At 35.6% G+C, this 21,566-nt stretch overlaps 1 protein-coding gene across 1 annotated transcript; it reads right to left on the bottom strand.

Moving 5' to 3' along the window:
- Positions 1 to 207: 207 nt before the first annotated feature.
- Positions 208 to 18,887, bottom strand: LOC129216905 (multiple coagulation factor deficiency protein 2 homolog). The gene is made up of 5 exons (XM_054851122.1): positions 18,840 to 18,887; positions 10,853 to 11,038; positions 7,134 to 7,220; positions 4,748 to 4,920; positions 208 to 375 (listed from the first exon to the last, which is right to left on the bottom strand). The coding sequence occupies exons 2-5, from the start codon at positions 11,029 to 11,031 to the stop codon at positions 272 to 274; spliced, it is 543 nt and encodes a 180-aa protein (XP_054707097.1). The 5' UTR covers positions 11,032 to 11,038; positions 18,840 to 18,887; the 3' UTR covers positions 208 to 271.
- Positions 18,888 to 21,566: the final 2,679 nt, after the last annotated feature.

Genomic DNA, 21,566 nt, shown 5'->3' with positions numbered 1-21,566 from the left:
ACTACCCACACATTCCTGCCTGCACACAGACACAAACACACACGCCTACAGACACACACTCGTGATTGCGAAAAACATAATTTGAATTCAAGATGCAAAAAATTCAAATTAGTATATTTTTTTAATTTTTTTTTTCACTTCAAAATTTAACAATAAATGGTCAAAATTGCCACACTTTCTAAAATTACTTTTATTATTGTTCTGAAACATATGATGTTAAAAGTTTAAAAATAAATTATGAGCAAATGAAAATATTTGCATAGTTTTCTTTTTAAATCTGTCCCATCTCTCTCTGTCTACCGATGGCAAACTCCATGTAACTCAGAAATCCATCTTGATCCAAATCTTCTTCTTTTAGCACTTGGTCGATGAATTCTAAAAAAAGATGAATACGTAATTCAAATATCGAATTGATCATCCAAAATGCTGTTTTTACTAATTTTAATCATTCTCTGGTGAGATTGATCAATAAAAGCGAGTCTCGTATCGGTCGAACTTCTTTCCCTGTCGTTTTCGACCAGTTACGATGAAAAATCGCATCCCATTCGCCAATCTGATATTAAGTTCTTCAAGCGGGTGTTAATAAAGGGGCTAAGTGAAATGGTAAAACATTTGCATTGTTTTAGCTCCACCTGTATGGAAAAATTTTAGCTATACAGGGTGTTCCGTTTTAACCTGCAAGACCTGTATTTTCGCAACAGTTAGTCCTAGATGTATACTTCCAATTGCAAAAATGTTCAAAATCAGATTAAGAGTTAAGATATTGAAAGCTTGTGGTAAAAACGAGCTGATGTGTGCATCACATGACTTCCTTTTACTCCAATTTAATGCCATTTCCCTATTATTGGCCGTTTTAATGTGATTCAATTGTTTCCTCTCTAAATATCACCAAATTGAAACCAAATTCAAAATTAAAAAAATTGCCAATCTTTTCGCCAAGTTGGCGACAAAATTTGGCGACCAAAAGACTGCCGATATATTGCCAAGTGTCCGACAAATTATAACACCACTTGAGTTTACATCGAAATTAACAATGATTTCCCCCCAAAAAGGGGCAAAAGATCCCCTTAAAAACACCCGAATGCAAACAAAATTGAAGGTGCACAACTAGGTCCCACTAGGAGTCTACGTACCAAATTTCAACTTTCTAGGACATACCGTTTTTGAGTTATGCGAGATACATACACACATACGCACATACATACGTATACAACTCGGGGGTCGTCAAAATGGATATTTCGGGTGTCTGTAAGTTCCCAGGCATATATCCACATGTGGTCGGGTCGAAAAAATAACTCAACATTCATTCGGGGGTGAGGAAAATGGTAATTAAAGCCGATTTTTGAGTGAAAATTTTTTCGCGAATACAATACTTACTTTTTTGTAAAAGGAAGTAATAAAAATAAGTCAAAAAATACAAAATTTAACTTTTTATACGAGCCCCAGCTCCCCTAACTTATATTTAGGGAAATATTTTCCATTGAAAAATAATTCCAACACAAAACGTTTGAAATTAATACGACCAATATTCACCGAGATGTGAAACACAGCGTTTTATGACTTACACCACTTTTCACACGCTGTCAATAACAACTTTTGGGGGGAAATATAGCGGCTAACAAATGTTTAAAATTATATGTGAGCATAGAGTGTGGTTTTCCAAATTGTTCGAGGTTTTTGTAGTGTGTTTTTGCATAACACGGCTCAACATTTGCATTTATTTTTGAATAGCAATGAAAAAAATAAGTGCCTTGTTTTTCTTTCTTTGACGACCTGTTCTTCGCCTGAAAGGGGTAACAGTTCCAATGTCACCCCTTTCAGACGAAGGGCGATAAAAAAGACTGAAAGGGCGATGAGTTCCAATCTCATCTTTTGTATGGTCCCTTAAAACTTTGAATTGGAATATCTCTTTGAGTTTTGCTAGCGTAAATGTCAAGTTTTTTGTGTCAGTAATAGTCAGTCTCTCTTTCAATGGAGATTATTTCTCTAAATATTAGTTAGGGGACCCAGGGCCCGTATAAAAAGTTAAATTTTGTATTTTTTGACTCATTTTTATTTTTGCTTCAAACTTTCAATATCCTAACTTTGCATCTGATTTTGAACATTTTTACAATTGGACGTACACACCTAGGACTAACGGTTGCGAAAATAAAGGTCTTGCAAAACGGAACACCCTGTATAGTAACACATGTAGACTACACCAGTCAGGAAAAAAGTTATCTCTGAAGATCAAAGCATACGATAATAAAAGCAGTTTTCAAAACCTGAAACCCATCCTCATATATATAATAGCCAATGATCGAGTAACGCTCCTGACGTCATCAACAATGAAACTCGCGCCACGGCGTGATTATTTGATACTATGTTTTGGTAATGTTTAACTTACAGGAAAAGGCTTTATTGTGACAGGGCTGAACTCGATCCGTTAACTTAACTGTTTTACTGGTCAGATTGTCATTTCAGGGAAATGAAGAAACGAAAAAGTGGTCAACAGTGAACGCTATCTACTGGAGTTTAGGGTTAATCTACTGGAATTAGATTTAAAATTTCAACTATCAAATTATCACCAAACAGGCTTCTTTCAAATGTAGAAGCATTTTTTCACCCGCCATACCTTGACGAGCGATTTTCTAGTATTGTAATATTTTGTTGTATAAGTCAGAAATTATTTTTGTTACTATAAAATGAAAGTTTTTGTTATTAACATTTTAAATATTCAGGCCTCCTAATATTCGGAGTAGTAGTTTAATTTTCAGCTTATTATTATTTTGAATGTTTTTTTCCAAGTAGTCAAGGACATGCGGGGCAGAGCAGATGGGATAAAATAGAAATTAGTTTATTTCGTTTACTTATTCAATCGTACACTTCTGTGTGCACATCTTTCGTAGCTCTGAGAAGATTTAGACGATTTTCTCGCGGCAGGCACTAACGCAGCCAGAATTCAGCTTCTAGAAAGTGAGTTTCTAGGGAAATGAGATATGGATAAATTTTGAGCTATGGATATAAACTCTCATATTAGATTTGGCAAAATATTGTAACGGATCCGGTGCGGCTTCCAACTTTCTTGAAAGGACGACACAGTTCTCGATTAAAAATACAGGAAATTTATTTACACTATGTACAGGAAAGAGCGTCAACAACTGCTAAATTAATCATCAGCAATTAAACAAATATCACTCAACACCGTAAACTCAACGGTTACACACGTATTTACTTCCAAATACGAAAACAACACAGCGAAATGCCTCGCAATAAACAGAGCTAATACACTCTCAGCACAAATTCTCAATCGAAACTAACTTTTTATCACGCGGGACGCTTTTATAAACATCGAAAGAAATCTCTCAAATATTCCACAAGATTCCAAACGCTTCTCGAAAATAGTAGACCGTTATCAAATTTTATCAATGAACAAAAAAGAAATAGGGGGATCGTATACTTTAGTCGAATGTATAGAGGTTGTATATTCAGTACAGGAAACTATTTACAGGTTACGTTACTACAATAATTACTATTTACAAAATTTGTAACAATATGTTAAAGTCAAAGATTCTGCGTGATTGACCCTTAAATCTTCCCTAGCGGCGCCCCTGGGGAGTTGTTTTCCTTTATAGTTTCGCTGTTCATAGTCCTTTCAGTTTTCGCTGTTAACGCCACCAAAATGCCTTTAGCTAATATTGTACCAATTGGGGGGGGGGGCGCTTGATGAGATAAGGAAACAAACAAATGCTGCTTTTAATTAAATTTTCTTTATCAGTGCAAGAGTTTGCAAACACCCTGTGGGTTAAAATCAAAGGCTCTGTCCGGTTTGAGCTACACCTCCTTTCCTTGCTGCGTGACTGCTGATGATCAGTGGCACAGCAAAGGGAAAGGGGGGTTGGGGTGACACCCCCTGCCCCCCAGAGGTAATGGTTTTAACATAAAAACAAATTCTAATACAGTAGTTTATGCATAAGAAAGGGCTGTTTTGATTTGTTAAAGGTTCCGGTGCAGCTTCAACTTTCTTGAAAGGACGACACAGTTCTTGAGAGAAACACAGGAGATTTATTTACAACTGTGTACAGGGAAGATCGTTAACAACTGCTAAATTAATCATCAGCAAATAAACAAATATCAATCAACAACGTAAACTCAACGTTTACACACGTATTTACATCCACATACGAAAAACAACACAGCGACATGCCTCGCAATAAACGAAGCTAATACCCTCTCAGTACAAATTCTCAATCGAGACTGACCTTTTATCATGCGGCGCGGCTATTTACAGACATCGAAAAGTTTCCACAATATTCCAAAAGATTCCAGAAAATCGTAGACCGTTATCTTATTTCTTTCCATTCACAAATTTTATCATTCAGAAATGAGGGGACCGTATACATCAGCCGAATGTACGGGGGCTGTATATTCATTGCAGGAAACTATTTACAGGTTACGTTACTACAATAATTTTAGATGAAAGATAATATAATAAACGCCAAATTTAGCTAGATTACGACAAATTAATCACAAAAATAATTACTATTTACAGAATTCGTAACAGATTGAAAGGAACAACTTTCAGAAGGTATTTTCGATCCAAAAATACCCTTCAGAATGTATTTTTGATCAAAAAACCCCCTTCAAAAGAAATTTTTGATCAAAAAACCCATTTCTGGCTGCGCTAATGCTGATGATAAGTACTATTTTTTTTTAAATCCATTTTACAAACTGAAAAGAAGGCAAAAGAGGAGGAAGGCCCACTCACTCGCATCTTCCTCGAATTTCTCGTTCCACCAGCTCTGCAGCGCCATTCTGGTCTCCGACGATTTCATGAGGTCTGCCCTGTCGATCAGCTCCTGCTCTCTGTTCATGACGTGGTTCATGGCCCCCAGCAGTTCCAGGCCGTCGAGCCTCTTGTCCTTGTCCAAGTCATGCAATCTAAAATGAATGCCATTTTGTCTTACAAGAACATCCAAAAGAAATACTTTTCCTTGCAATGTTACAACACATGAGTTCCAGCACAGTTAACATGCGTTTAATTTTCTCACTGAATTAACTATAAATACATTGGGTAACTCCATTTCAATCGACTTATTAATTTTTTTTTTTTTTTACAAAGCACCCTATAAATAAAGACTACTAGATCCTTATTTTCACTGTACGAACTTTATGAAGCACTAGTGGTACCCGCACGGCTTTGCCCGTTAATAGAAAAATTAAGAGGTCTTTTAGTTCGCCTGTATATTTACAAACAATGTATGGTGAATTTCTCACCAACTGGCTTGCCCATGTTACAGTTCCACGTTATGCTAATTTCGTATCTCGCCAATTGGCTTGTGCCCATGTTACGGTTCCAAGTTATGATAATTTCGTAATTTACTCGTCCATCATATGATAGTTTTGTTCTTAAAATTGGAATAGAAAAAGAACCACATCGAATTTTCGAAAAATCGCTTCGAGGTGCACACCCCCATGCTACAAACTAACTTTGTGCCAAATTTCATGAAAATCGGCCGAACGGTCTAGGCGCTGTACGCGTCACAGAGATCCAGACATCCAGACGTCCTACAGACATCCAGACAGAGAGACTTTCAGCTTTATTATTAGTAAAAATAAGCACTGTTAAAAAAATCCTGAAATTTTACGGTAAAAGTTATACTGGCATCCATGTTGGCAGTAACTTTTACCGTAAGATCCTATTTTACTGTAAAATTTTACGATAGAATAAATGAGAGTTAAAAAACGCAACATTCGAGCTGCAGGTTCGATCTCGTGACCTTCGTACTGGCAGGCGACTTGCTGACCAACATACCATTTGGGACACATTGAGTGAGGGGAGATGTGTTATGTGCTTCGCACTGTAAGTCACGTGGTGTATCAATTAGCACTGCAATCGTTAATTTTTTTCGGTACAATTTACTGTATTTTTTCTGTACCGTAATCACTCCATTTTACAACAATATTTGCCATAAAAGTTTCCTGAATTTTTAACAGTGCAGACTCTATTTACATATAATGCAAATAAATTTTGAAGGCTGTAATTGTGTGTGTGCGTGTGTTCCTTATATAAATCCACAGTTTACGTCGGTTCTTTGCTAAATTTGGCACAAAGGTCCTTTGATACTCAGGAATTTGCAATTGGAGGGGGGGGGGGATATCAGAAAGTTCGTGAAACACAGAATGTTGAAGCCTATTATCAATAATGACTGCTCCCTTGGAATTAAAAAAAAATGTTCTAAAGAGGTCTAAATTTAAATTTTGAGTTAGAAAAATGCTCTTTGCTACATGTTGACGGGAAATTTCATGCCTTTTTTTTTTTTTTTGAGCAATCACGATTGCTTATTGCTTTCATTTGACTGTTTTGATGTGCTTTCATTTTATTTTCCCGCCAGCACCCTCCGCAGCATCACCGTCGACCGACTCCTCACGATGCTGCTCCTATAGCGAAAACCGCTTCCAGGTTGCATCCATGTCCTACACACACGCGCATACATACACAACTACACACGCACACACACGCACACACACAAACACATACACACACACACACACGCACACACACAAACACATACAAACACCTACACACACATACACTTACACACATACACAAACACATACATACACGCATGCATACAGAAACCTACACATACACACACACACACGCACACACACAAACACATACACACACAAACATTTACACACACATACACTTACACACATACACAAACACATACACACACGCATGCATACAGACACCTACACATACGCACACACATATACACAACTACCCACACATTCATGCATGCACACAGACACAAACATATATGCCTACACACATACACATACCCCGCCCCCACGCACACAAACACTCATACACACAACTACCAACACTCATGCCTGCACACAGACACAAACACACATGCCTACGCACACACATACCCCCTAATTAATTTTTTTTTGTTTTATTTAAGCGTGATTGTTGAACATATTTACACTCAGAAACATATTTTTTGTCATCCCCCCCCTTTAGGAAAATTTAAAACCGACTACAATCTCATATTATATTATCCGTCAATCCAACAGCTCTTCCATTACATGCCAGACTAAGTGCACACCTATAGTAAATTGAAAAACGATAAATTGGTACTCACTGGAAGTAAAATATCTCCATGTCAATGTCGTTCAACTTCTCTGCGAAGTCCTTGTTGTACATGTCCTGGACATCTTCCCGGATGTGTCTGAAACATTAGCAGATGTTGCAGTCTTCGAAAACAAATTGTATTGCATTACTCGTGAATTATATAGAATTTTAGCATATTGATTTTAAAATAATTAAAGTTTCAGGAGAAATTGAAAAATCTATGGGGAAAAGTAGGCTTTTTTTTCTTTTTTTTTTTTTTTTTGCAACCTCTACAATTTGTGAACGATGACACTTCACGGAACAAAAAAAACCTTATTGCCAATACTTGAATATATCAAACTAAATTTCTCTTGTTTTCAAAGCATCCATTCTTTTAAATTAAGAAAACCCGATTATCACGGGACGCGGGACCGTCCCGCCGCCAACAAAACCAAACGACAGCAGCCAACAAAAGCAAATCCACCGCCAAGAAAGACGAAAGAAAATAAAAGCGACCAAGAACAGTTTACACGACAGAACAAGTTGGAGTTTTTTCTGGGGTTTTCACCCGTCTGTATCTCAGCCCTATGAAGATCCCCGGCGTTGATTTTTGGTACACTCAATCTCTAGTGGCCCATGACGACGTAAACCAAAATACAATCCCCTGGACTATCAGGGGGAGGAGGTATTAAACTTATAAAATTGCTGTTGAAAAAAGTTTTCGCTTCCTTCGACAGGGCTACAGCCCAAACGAAAGGACGAATCAAACTGAAAATTCGCACACGCATTCCTTGTGCCCTACTGATGTGCCTTTTGTGCCATTTGACCCCCCTTCCCCTCCCCCTGTTTTTACCCCCCAAATCGTACTTTCCCGGGGTTCCGCAGCAGCCCCCCCGGGGGCTATGGTAATGATTTTTTTGTATACATATTCTTGGGGAGCCATTGAGGACATATACAAAAATTCAAATCCCAGGGACATCATGAGCCGGAGTAATTAAAGTTTGACAATCACTAATTTCCCTTAAATTCATGTGTACTTACTCTCAGGGTTTGTTAATCTTTGACTGCAATTGCAAGGCTAGAACAGATTTAAGATCTAACAGTTATTCAAAAGTTGTCTTAGGAAATGAAATTCAATCAAGGTTAATAAAACAGATCCAACAGTTGCAACTAGATGCTAGACGTTAAATCGCGAATATCACAAATTTGGCAAAGCGACTGCGCATGCGCGCGGACTAAGCTCATTGGGCTTTCTGTTTTAAGATTCTATGTTGTTTGTTTATATTTAAGCAGAGAAACATTAATGATTGAGATTAGAATACAGTCCCCCCAGTTTCACCGATACGAATTTTCTTTCCTTCCTGTTTTTTAGTTTTGATATATTTAAGGGTGAAGGAATTTTAAATGCCGGCGAAACTGGGGTTATAAAAAATGAAAAGATTTTGCGTGACATACTATATGTAACTGTACGCATGTGAATATGATACATCTAACTTTAAAATTGAAAGCGAAAAATAGCACTTATTTCTTGGTTTGCTTATTTTCTAAATCAATGTATTTTTCACAAACATAACACATTATGAATTGAAATATATGAAATATGTATGTGGATATCCGTGTTTTGCAGTAATTTGTTAACAGACAAAATTTTTGCAATTAATTTAAGCAAGACTTTTGAAATGAGCTAAGTCCACGCTCATGCGCAGTCGCTGTGGCAAATTTGTGATATCCGCGATTTGACGTAGAGTACAGTTGCATACATCTTCTGACACATTCAAATTTAAAATATTTAACATTTAACGACTTGTTTTTTTTTTTTTTTTTTTTTTTTTTGCTTGGTGATAACATACGTTATTTTGTCTTTTTAATGAAGTCTTAAACAAAACTAGGTTTTTAACGAAACAAAGAGTTCCATCAAAAGAAAGATAAATCACCCAACAATTAAAATTATCCCATAAAACGTAAAATAATCCACAATTTAAGAAAAAAAAGTCATTAAATAAAAACTGAAAAGCTAGATTAATATAATTTTTTTGTAAGTGTCGTTCGAAAACCCATTGCTTATGATATTAAAGAAAGGCGGCATGGGAACCCTTGCACGAATATTTTCTTAAACTCAAGTCTTAAAACGCAATTTGTAAGGCCAAATTTTGTAATATTAGGGGCAGTGATTTTTAGAAATTAAAGCTCCAAAAACGCACTTCTGAGCGATTTTTGTTTTTAAGTATTTATGGGCTTCCCCCTAAAACTTACAAATATTTGATGCAAAAGAATATTGTCTTTGTTTATAACATATATAAAAGCTGGTATTAAGTTGGTACAAGTAAAACCAAAAAACTCTTGAAAATAATCATTGAATGAGTCCAGATCGAAATTTATTTATTTATTTATTTTTTTTTTGTAATTTACTTCGATAAATACATTTTCTATTTATAATCAGCAAATTATTTATTCGTTTTCTTTTCGTTTGATCAATATGAATAACCTAATTCAGTTTTAATTGTTTGTTTTTCATCTAGTGGGATAACATTTTACTAGATAAATGTTTGGATTTTTAACATTTCCATTTTTTGAAACGTTTTTGGTTAACTAATGTTTCATAAATATTAGAAACAGATTAATTGCTTGTGTTTTAATTAGTATTATGCATCGCCCTCGGATTGTTCTTTTAATTAATGTATAAAAAATTCAAGTACGTATTATGCACTGATGGTATAAATAGCTTGATTTTTCTGTGTGTATAACGGGGGGGGGGGGCGCCAAGAAACCTTCGCCCCGGGCACCGTCAGCTCTTCGAACGACCCTGTTGGGATTTCAACGGTTTTCATCCACTTCATGGAAAATAACAAGCATAAAGTTTCCTAAACCGCTACAAGTTGCACGAATGCGAACTTTTCACTGTCGTAAAAAATGTATTTAGCTCCCAGTTTAAAGATTAACTGAGCATATTTATAAAGTGTATCGAATTCAGTCCGATTACGGCCCGTCCAGACTGATTAAGCTCCCAAAGGGAGCGAATAAGTTCATGGACTGCGTAGCTTTGCAAGAATTGCAGGCGAGTGAAATTCTTAATACTTACTTGCAATTATGTCTTAGCTTTGGCCATGTTTACAATAATGCTTTTGGAACGTCCTTGATAAATCAGGAAGGTGTCACGCTATTATAATTATACCATCCTAAGCTTATTCTAAAGTTCCAGAGCCACGACTGGCTTTAAACGGAAAGATTTCTGAATTTTTCATGAGGTTTCAGGATAATGTCTGTACCTCAGAGCCATAGTTACATATGTCCAAAAATTGTGAATTTCTGTTCATTAGTGCATTGTATGTGGAAGCCTATACCGCATCGAGCCGTGTGAACGAAATTCTTTTTAAAAAATAATTTTCAATTTTTTACCAGGGTTAAAAGAGCGCGCGTCCCATCCTTTACCTGTCCCAGAAAAAAGTTTTTCCTATCTACTGTAAAATTATCTTAATGTGACTTATGTTCCTCTGGCTCTGAGGTATAGATTTCAGGAAGGTTTCTGAATTTTAGCGGAAAGCGTTCCTAGTTTTTGCAAGATATATCACAGGCAGAAATTGGGCACATCAGCTGCCCATTATTTCCTAGGAACGTTTCTCAATCGTTTTTACCGTGTGGTGCATATCCTAGTTCACATCTAGTCTCTCTTTCCCAGGAACGCTGTATATTGTTATTGAAAACTACTCATTTAGAGTAAATTACAGACTTGTTTTTACAAGTAACTCTTACTCGTAATCTCTAATAAATTCTCTGTCTTTCAGGACGTTCTTGACCACATCCATCTTCGGTCTGTAGTGTTCGTGACCGGTGTGGCGATCATCTCTGTGCTGGGCTGAAACAGTGGCATAAAGGAAGCCCAACAGGAAGAATGAGATCGGGAGAATCGTGATTTGAATGCTTTCTGGCATCTTTAATCTGTGAAATGAAGTAAAATACGAAAATTATTTAGTGAATTTATTAATAAAGTGCTTTTGAGCAAAATTTAGATTAAATGCATACTTGTAAGAATTATTAATAAATAGTTTACAACAACATTCCAATGGGTGTATTCTTTCCTTATCCTTTTTCAATTCCTGCGGTTCGTTCACACTCTCCTTATTTATACACTGGTAGACAATTGCTAAGGACGGATTGCAATAGCAGCGTTAGCAACCACAGAATGCAGGGCACGAAAATATGGAAATTAGTATAAATTAGGGATACATTAAGACGTGTTGTGAGTATGCAAATTTTAGACTCACGACATTGCTAGTCGCGTGATAGCGCTGATAAGCGATATAAAGGATTAGGCATGTTGTTGATGATCTAAATGAAATATCCAACTTTCCTCCCGATAGTTGTGCAAAGCCTTTGCATTTATTTATTGTTTTTCTTATTACCGATTGGCAACGAACTGTAAGAACTTCTTCAGCATTGCAAGCCATGTTTTTTGTCATTCAACCATCTTGTTATGTGAAATGTAGCTGTGTCTTTTGGTTTCATGTTAGCAGTGCTAATAGTCTTCTGCTTTAAGATAAAATAAAATAGTTACTTGAAATTATACAGTCCACGCTTATTCCTTTGCGGGCCATCGAATTTACACATGTAATGACCATTGTAGTTCAAAAGCAAAATTTGAAGGAGGGGAATAAATTGGCGAACTTGCATTTTTCGGTATGCCTTCCCTACATCCCTTAGATGATTTTATGGGTGGCCGCGTGTTTGGCAACATCAAAGAAAGGCAGAAAAAGTTTCATGTTGCCAGGGAGTTCGACGTCAGCCACAGGGTTGTTTCTAGAGTTTAGAAATCATTTCATACAAATGAAATCTGTAGCAAATGTCACGAGGAAGGTCGTGTACGTAATACGACGTCAGCAGAAGATTGGTACTTAGTGCTAGCAACGATAAGGAACCAGCGCAACACAGCTACTGAGGTAGCAAAGCAGATTATTATTATTTTGTTAGAAAAGTTCGTGCTACACCAATAACATACACACACAGACACAGACACAAAATTATTAAATAAATAAATAAAATAAAATTGAAACAAAATAAAATAAACAATGTAAATTAAAAATAAATCAATAAATACATTTAAATCAATAAATAAAAAATTTTTAAAAATCACCCCGAAAATCTTGATGGCGCAACTTGCACCATATTCCCCCCCCCCCACCCCACCCCCTGTGGGCATACCTGTTTTGAAATTGGGTAGGCTACCTCAGACCTGTTGAGAATGCAATATTCTTCGATCATATTAATAATTATTAGTTTATTCCAATTTTTATCAACGTTTTTGCATAAATCTTCTAATGTGAGGACGAAACAATTCTCGCGCATATCAGAAATAAATATCCATTTAAACCCCTGGTTTTTCTGCAACAGATGAAATTTATTCCAAGGTTCCAAAGTATTTAAAACGTGAATTACAATTGTTTTTAACAAATTTCATGCTAAAATGTAAATGAGCCTTCAATCCAAAGTTCATTGTTGATCACATTCACGGACATTGTTAAACAAAGCTTTTCTTAAAATGTACCTCAAATTTTTAAAGCAAGATAAATATTAGGGTTTCTCAACATCCTCAGGTGAAAAAAAAAGTCAATGGTTTTTATGGGGCACAGCATGAAAGAAGTGCCATTTTGAGGTAAAATATAAAATATTTCTTTGTTGACCTCAGTAGGAATTGTCTTAATTTAAAAAATCAAAATAAATAAATAATAAGAATAAAAAAATATAATAAGAATACTTTTTCTTAAAAAATAAAGAATAAGAATACTTTTTCTTAAAAAATAAATAATAAGAATACTTTTTGTTTAGACTAGCAAAATTACCCGGCGTTGCCTGGGTTAGCAATAATTATGAGAAACAATCGTTACTTGAATTTGTTTTCTGTGTTAAGTGAAAGAACTTAAAACACACCTTTTTGACATGATTTAAAATCTAGCTTCTTCCTTACTCATAAAACTAAAGTAGCAGTAAGTAAAACGAGCAAAATAGTATTCATTTAGAAACGAAAACACGAAAGCGTATACAAATTTGAAGAATTTCCGAAATATGAAATTAAACTTCACATATTTAAAAAGATTTATCAGTTAATACTTATTTTTTTTTCATGGAGTCTTACCTTCTCTGTATGTCTATTGAAGAACGAACTGTTTAAAAAAATGTAGCCGCGCGCCCGTGATCCCCTTAAACTTGCTTTAGTTATTTTGGAAATTTTCAATTATTGTGGGTTCTTGGTGCGATTTAAAATGTTACCGAATTTGCGGGAATCGTTTTCAGATACCTTGGATAATGCTCCCCCTCCTTACTTTGTAAAACGGTATGTTACTAATTTTTGTTAAAGAGATATTGTCGCCATATGCTAAGATACTTTTGGTCACGATAAAATGGCGCTAAACAATTTCATCCGAAATGTTTCCAAAATAAGTAGTAAAATTTGCGGCACAAAGTCACATTAATGGAAGTTTTTGTGCTGTTTATGGATTTGCCTAATTTAGTTGCTGGATTATTTTACAGTAAAAAAAGTTTTTAAAGATTCTTTGATTGACGATATTTTGTTTACATGGTGAAAGCTGACAGACATTATTACGTAATCTTTGACTTCAAAAACCGCGACAGTTGAAAAAACTGCCAAATGCACCCGCTACTGAAATCTTTTTGCATAAATTTTGGTGAGGTTTCTGCTGTTAAATTGGGTAATGATTAAAAAATCCAATCAGCACAAATAAAAAAAACCATTAATTACACTAAAGTTCCGTTTAAATTTAAAATAATCAACCAAATATAGTTATTATTAGCCAATCTTGGGGAAAAAAAGTTACTTTAAGATTTGACTTGAGAAAAGTCTCAAACAGTCAGACGAAACACAAAAACATTCAACAATTCTAACTATGTTAACTGGGAGTTGAGATGATACAATAAATAATGAATTGGGTTGAGGAAAGCCTTCGAACATGGAACAAAAAAAGCTCATAACTCGTTTTTCATACAACTTAGAACTTTCTAACAGATACCATCTTCAGCAGAAAAATAAACGCTTTCGATGGGCACATAATTTTAATATGTGCACGTATTTTTTCACCGTCATATTGGGGCATTTATGCGAAAATTTGGACAAATTAGAATAAAAAAGGAACAATCAATCGGATTTTTTTCGAACTGGTCTACAAACCTCCCCAGTACCAAAAAGAACAAACGGTGAAAGTTTCAGCCAAATCTGCGGCGTAGTTTCTGAGATCTTAGGGAACAAATTTACCAACATCCATTTATATATATATATAGATAACAATATTTCCATAGCGATATATATGACAATAGATATAACAATACTAGCTGCGTTGCCCGACTTTGCACGGTCTACCTCAAAAATAAAAGTTATGTCAAGTGACGCGTGTTCAACAATCAAGCTTGAACAAAAAAAAAAAAAAAAAAATTGCGGCAGATTCCAGAAAAATAACCCAAAAGTAAACATTTTAAATCTCCCGATCACAGGAAAAGTCTCAAAACAAATCCCAGAATTTTATTTGTTCATATTCGAGAAAAAAAAAATGGCAACTAATCTTTCTTCTCAATGATTTTCTTCAAGCTACAAATTTCAATACAAGCATTGTTATGGAAAGTTGAGATGAAGCACTGAATAATAATTTGAAAGGAGGAAAGCCTTCGAAAAATAAGGATTTTATGTCGAAATGTAAGTGTCATAATTAATAATTTTTTAATTAATATCTCCGGTAATTATTATCGGATCATTATGTTAAATAGCCAACTATGAAGACGGAAAATTAGGAATCTATCAATACCTGGTTCGATAGTCAGTTCATTGGCGTTCGAGAGAAGTAACTTGGACATACATACATAGTTGTATACATAGTTGCATACATAGTTACATACATAGGTACATACGCTCAGTTTTTAATTATATAAGATTTTTAGTTTAGATAAGGGTAATAGTGCAATTTCCTTCTTACAGGCAAGAAAATAAGTTTGAATAAATAAATAAATGAGACTTTCATTCTCTTCGTGCTTGTTTATTGATCGATAATGGAGGGAAGAATTCTGTACAAAAAGGATTGAATTTTATTAACTTAATTGTGTAAAATCATTATAATCAACACTACGTTTAAAGGCTTAACACAAACTGCATTACAAATTATGTGTTCATTAATCATTAATTAACAAACGATGTTGAAATAAAAAATAGCGTCAATACATTAGTCACTATTAATAACAGATAAGTAAAATTAGTAGTTTCCCCAGAAGCAGAATATTTTTCAGCACAGATTAACGAGCCAGAACCAGTCTGCAAAATAAACGGGTATTAGATTAATCGTAAAGTCTAAATCAGCACCGACAAATGCTTAAAAATAAGATGCTAAACTTAAAAACTACTCAAGCTACCTATAGATTCTATCCCAGAAAAATGTAGTACAAATTTTCGTAAGCTAAATATTAGTTTTTTATCTTTTAAAGTTTTAGGTTCTTTTCTCCCCAACTAAAAATAGTCTGCAGACTTTTTAAGAATCTGCGACGCACATCGCAGGGTCGCGTTACTTCTGCTATGGGGATAGTGACTAAAAATATTAAATATATTTAAATAAATTCCATAAAGAATTTTCGCAGACGCCATTGCCTGGTTTTGCTTGCCATCCGCGTTTATTTATCCACGAAGGAACATCCCCCTTCCCCAAGATCAATGGCTCCCCCAATATAAACAGCAAGAACGAGAGCCCCCCCCCCCCCTCCCAAATAGAAAAACATTCTTAAAAACTCCCCCCTAAAAATTTCCATGGCACCGTCTGCGCCATAACATTTTGACTGCCCCCATCATAGAAATAGCAATACCGGACCAAAAATTCAATACCGGTATTCGGTATTTGTAAAACGTGATACTGGAATACCGGTATTGATACCGGTATTTGAAATTTCTCAAAAATTGCTTGAAAACATATTGTTTTGTTGCCACATTTCATAATTTTGTATAAAAGTTCTATTATTACGAAAACGTATTGTGAACATATATAAAATGAAGGAACAAATGTCATAATAAAAAAATCAATAGTAATAAAAAAACATAATGCATCTCTTGAATTGTCTCTAATCCTGGAACTCATTTTAGTGTTCAACTTTCCTACAGTTGAAACTACTCTTTCTGAATTCACGCAGGTCGGTGGTACTGTTAACAATGCGTGACACGCCTCCTATAATTTAATATCGTAAAAGTATTTTATCTTCAAAAACATTTGGTCTGTTGCATGTCATTTATGGGTTAACCCTTATGTGTGCATGTTTCTTTCGTATTGTGTGTATTTCTATTTTTTTTTTTTTTTTTTTTTTAATTTAGAGCTAGTTGAAATTTCTTTAATGAGAGACGATACTTTTCCAATATTAACATCATTTTCTCTTGAACAGGAGGGGTTTGTGTTTACTCTTTATTAGCTCTCTGGTTTGAAATTTACGATAAACTTGACTTAATTTGATCTTGTTGGTTTCTCTTATTCGTTTTAGCTTTCTTTTCGAAATTATTTGCGATTATAATTATGTAAATATATGCAGGCCCCGACTAACTAAACGTGAGGCCCAAGGCCCACAATGCTTTGGAGGCCCCCTCTCTATTCTATCACCTTAAGTTACAATTAATAAATCATCAATTTTCATTATTTTCACAAAAAATGCATTATTTTTTAATGCTGTGCATAAGGTTTTAAAAAATCGCTGCCCCTGAGGAAGATGAGGCCCCAGGCCCAGACCTAGTTGGCCTGTGCGGTAATTAGGCCCTGAATATATGAAAATATCTTTGAATTCGTGGAACATATTTATGCTTTTGATCTATGCAAATTTTCAAGGCAATATATAATTTTTAAAGATTATTTTGCCAAGTATGAAGCGAAATAAAAGCGAGACGGTACAACAAACCAACACTGGTGCCAACAAACTGCCATTTGTAATGCTAACAACAAGCAGTTTTTGTTAAATTTAGTACAGTTGAGACAAACATTTAAGAAACAAGATTATAAAGCATTCCTGTAATTGATGTTTTGAATAAATTATTCATCGGACAAGGGCATTCAAAATTACACTCGAAAGTAACTTTCCCAAAACGGAAAATGAGCGATCAGGGAAATGGAAAAAATAAATTACATGGTGCACAAAATACTTTTGTTTAATGACATTCTATTAGTTCATGCTTTTGAAGCTAAATTTTTGCATCAATAAATTGATTTTCGGTTCTGTATCATGGGAAAATAAATGTTAAAATATAAGTAGATATCTTAAATTTAAAATTCTTGAATTAAAACTATTGATTATTTTCAGCTAATACCGAAAATACCGGTATTTTCCTCAGCAAATACCGGTATTTCGAAATTGCAAAATTGCTCGAAATACCGGTTTTCGGTATACCGGTATTGCAATCCCTAATCATAAGTATTCCCCGTTTTTCATAAGAAGGCACTTGACTCCTCCCTCGTCTGTTGGTATCCGATGATTCTATTTCGCTGTTTTCAGCAGAAAGTATATTCGGATCATAGCATTTTGTTGTAAAAGCAACGGTTTTTAAAATGTAAGAATAAGTAAAATGGCAACAGACAAGCGAAGCAAGTGATATAAAGGACACTAAGACTTTTTTGCGCATTAAAATGCACGCCCAAATGAAGGCTGTCTGGTTTTCGCCTTTAGAAGCGCGTGGATTGCGCACCGATCATCCCCGCGTAAAATGGAACTGTGCGTTCGAGGAGGCGTGGCGAAGTGCCTTCTCATGAAAAATGGACAATATATTCAGCCGTGGTAAGGCAAAGCACAGTATCTGCAGAAGAGAGTTTTTGAGACATTTGAAGATACGCGTTTCGGATACCATACTAACAATAGGGTATTGATGGGATTTGCCGTTGATTTCGTGCTTTATTTTCAGCGGAAACCAAATGCACAAGCTTGCACAATAAAGCTAAAGCACAATAGATAACAAAAATGCAAAAAATGAAAAAATTGCAGCTTCACCTTCCCACGCCAGTATTTGTGTTCAAAACAAGCAAATTTTTACTGTGTTAATAAAACACAGCGGCGTACCTAGCATTGGGTGACACCCGGGACGGCAATTTGTGGTGTCACCCCCCCCCCCTTAAACGCAAAAAAAAATGGCTGCAATATTCTATGTAAGCATGAGATTCATACAATTTTCTGTCTAAGTATTGACAATATGAACCTAATCCTCAGTATAGTATTCACCCCATGATGTGGGGGTGGGGAGAAAGGGGGGTTCCGGGAGGTCTTCCCCCCAAAAGTTTTCAAATTTATAGTCTTAAAAATGCATTTTAGCTCATATTTTTCAGAAACTTGCAATTCCACTTTGGGTGTCAGCCCCCAGACGGGTGACACCCGAGGCGGACCCTCCCCCCGTAGTTACGCCACTGCTATATAGTAAAACCCCTCCTAACGGACACCCCTCAAAGGCGGACACCCTCTTATGCGGACAATTTTTAATTCCCCAGTTCCAATGCAAATAACATTATTAAACCCCTGTCCTGCGGACACCTCTCTAATGCGGACAAAAAATATTGTCCCGTTAGTGTCCGCATTAGAGGGATTTTACTTATTTCAGACACTTATAAACATTATTATAGTCGTATAGCTGCAAAGAAAATTTCCGTGTTAAAGTCGCAAGTAATTAAATTTTGGATAGTCGCTTAGAATTTCTGTCATAGACCCTGTTCGTTAACGGTGAATTTGAAAGACTTACCTACAGTTTAAACTCTCTCTCTACAAAGATGCTCCCAGTCGAAGCGTTAGACCACGTGTAACAAGGAAATGAAAACTGCATTAGAGCACAGGTGGAAACTTAAGAAAGAACGTTGATAAAATTTGGAGATAAAATTTGCGCGCATTTTGATAAGTTTTCCGTTTTTATTCCTCGACTCAAAAGAAAAACAAACAAAGCCGAAAGTGTTAGAAAATGTGAGATTAATTACCGAAAGGATATTATATAGGGTAGGATAAAATGGGTAATTTTTGACCTATTTTAACATTTTAAAGTTTTATAGAAACAAGATTATTATTATTTCCTTTTACAAAAAAGGAAGTATTGTATTCGCGAAAAAAATTTCACTCAAAAGTCGGCCTTAATTTTCATTTTTCTCACCCTCGAATGAATGCTGAGTTTTTTTTTTTTTTTTTTTTTTTTTCGACCCGACCACACGTGGATACATGCCTAGGAATGTACAGACACCCGAAACATCTATTTTGACGACCCCCGAGTTAATTACAACGAATTTTCTCGTGACGTCCGTATGTGCGTATGCGCGTATGTGTGTATGTGTGTATGTATCTCGCATAACTCAAAAACGGTATGTCCCAGAAAGTTGAAATTTGATACGTTTACTCTTAGTGGGGTCTAGTTGTGCACCTTCCCTTTTGGTTGCATTCGGATGTTCCTAAGGCCACTTTTTGGGGGAAATCATTGTTAATTTCGATGTAAACTCAAGTGGTGTTATAGTTTGTCGGACACTTGGCGATATATCGCCTGTCTTTTGGTCGCAAGTTTTGTCGCCAACGTGGCGACAAATTTGGCGATTTTTTAAATTTTTTTTAAAATTTGGTTTCAATTTGGCCACTGTTGGTGATATTTAGAGAGTAAACTATTGAATCACATTAAAATTGCCAGTAATGGGGAAATGACATTAAATTGGAGTAAAAAGAAGTCATGTGATGCACACATCAGCTCGTTTCTTGACAGCGAGTGTTAGTATGACGATCCTTTGATAGAAATAGGTATTTTTGAAAATTTCAGAGCATCAAAAAATATTCTGAGATAGTAAAACAACTGTATGTTTTCTCAGAAGTGTATTTTCCAATTTTTCAGAAAACATTTGCTACAGTGAGTGTACTGAATGCAGCACAGTGATAACAAACCTGAGAAATAAAAAATTCCTTTGTACTGAAAAGTAAGAGGTAGTAATGCAGCGCAAAAAGGAACAAATTTGAGGATCTCAAAAGGAAAAAGGAGGATCCAGTATGTTGACAACGCATTAAGCATGAAATTGTAGGAAGTTTCACAAGGCAAACGGAGCAGTTGAACTGGCCCACATTTTTAGAGGGCCCCGAAAACACTCACATAACTTAAATGTAAAATAATTTGAAAAAATGATATTGATTAGTTTTAGCATCGAAACTGAAGAATTAGTGGTATGTAATAGAAAAAACAATTATTTCTTAAAAACAGGGCCGATCCTAGCAGGTGTGCCTCGGGCGGCACGGGCGGCTAAAGCAAGGGGCAACCGCAAGCCGCATATAATTCTATTAATCAAGCAAAATTTTCACAATCTAAATCGAATAAATATGCTGAATTTTAAATGTTTATCGAAAAATCAAAATGAGTCCCGATTTTTCCGATAGCATAGCATTATTTAAGAAAAATAGAATAAGATACATTCGCAAGTACTTCAAGCAACAAAGTCTGTGGGTACGACTTTCCTGAATAGAGCTTTCGCTCTTCTCCTGCACGCTCATTGTCCTATCGTTTATTAAGCAATGCCTAAAGTACGACTTTGGGACTTCAATTTCTAAATATTTCCGGGGGAGAACTGCCTAGCATATGTAACTTTTCGCGACGCTAGGGCAGCCTCCTAATGTCACGAAAGATAGTCTATAATTGGATTTTCCAGATATTAATGTAGAAAAATATCCAGAAAGATCCACCGTCTCTTCCCAGTTTCCCAAAGAAAGTATAAAATTGCGCTTTTAGAAATATCCACCTGGGAGCCTTCATACTCTTCCCAAAAATAGCCTAAAATTGATTTCGTTCCCAAAAAATATTTTAGTTGGGAATTTCCTCACGTTTTCTCTATCGTTACCAGGTATAGCCAAAAATCTGTTTTTGATACTAGTGCCGAGGAATTTCCGGAGCAAAGTCGCCGGATCCCCTACCGTCGCCAAAGACAGCCTAAATTTGCGTTTCAGACTTAAATTTCGAAAACTTTCGGTAGGAGAGGACCGAATCTCACTCCTTCCAGTAACGTCAACAAAGATAACCAGAAATCGCATGTTTTAAACTTCAGTTTTGGAACATTTTCGGGAAGAGCCGCGATTTTCCAAAGCAAAGATCACAAAAAATAGCTTCAAATTTACTTCAACTTTGAAATAATTTTAGGAAATAACCCATCAATACTTTCCCCTAAAGTTCCGAAACAGTTCCTAAAATTGTGATTTTTGACGTCAATTTTTAAAATTTCTCCGTAAACCTTGAATATCCCCGACCTCTTTTCTCCTTGCATCATAACACAACCAGAGATTAATTAAAGCTATTTTTCATTCGTCAATTTCTGAAGTTTTCTGGTGGATCCCCTCCACCCGCAGTTCCCCACTTCTCCGTCTTTCCTTTGATGTCATCGAAGGTAGACTAAAACGCGTTTTCATGACTAGTAATGTTTGATATCTATTTCTTTCTTCAAACTTGTCCTAAGAAGTTTCT

The sequence above is a fragment of the Uloborus diversus genome, chromosome 2 (assembly GCF_026930045.1).
Source record: "Uloborus diversus isolate 005 chromosome 2, Udiv.v.3.1, whole genome shotgun sequence".
Classification (NCBI taxonomy): Eukaryota; Metazoa; Arthropoda; class Arachnida; order Araneae; family Uloboridae; genus Uloborus; species Uloborus diversus.
Note: the sequence above shows the minus strand (reverse complement) of the source record. Positions and strands in the feature narration are given on the sequence as shown.

Excerpts from the sequence above, each read along its gene's own strand:
- LOC129216905 (XM_054851122.1), bottom strand. The coding sequence starts at position 11,031 with ATGCCAGAAAGCATTCAAATCACGATTCTCCCGATCTCATTCTTCCTG. Across the intron at positions 4,921-7,133 it reads ATGGAGATATTTTACTTCCA|ATTGCATGACTTGGACAAGG; the intron begins GTGAGTACCAAT and ends CATTCATTTTAG. Across the intron at positions 376-4,747 it reads GAAATTCGAGGAAGATGCGA|AATTCATCGACCAAGTGCTA; the intron begins GTGAGTGGGCCT and ends ATCTTTTTTTAG.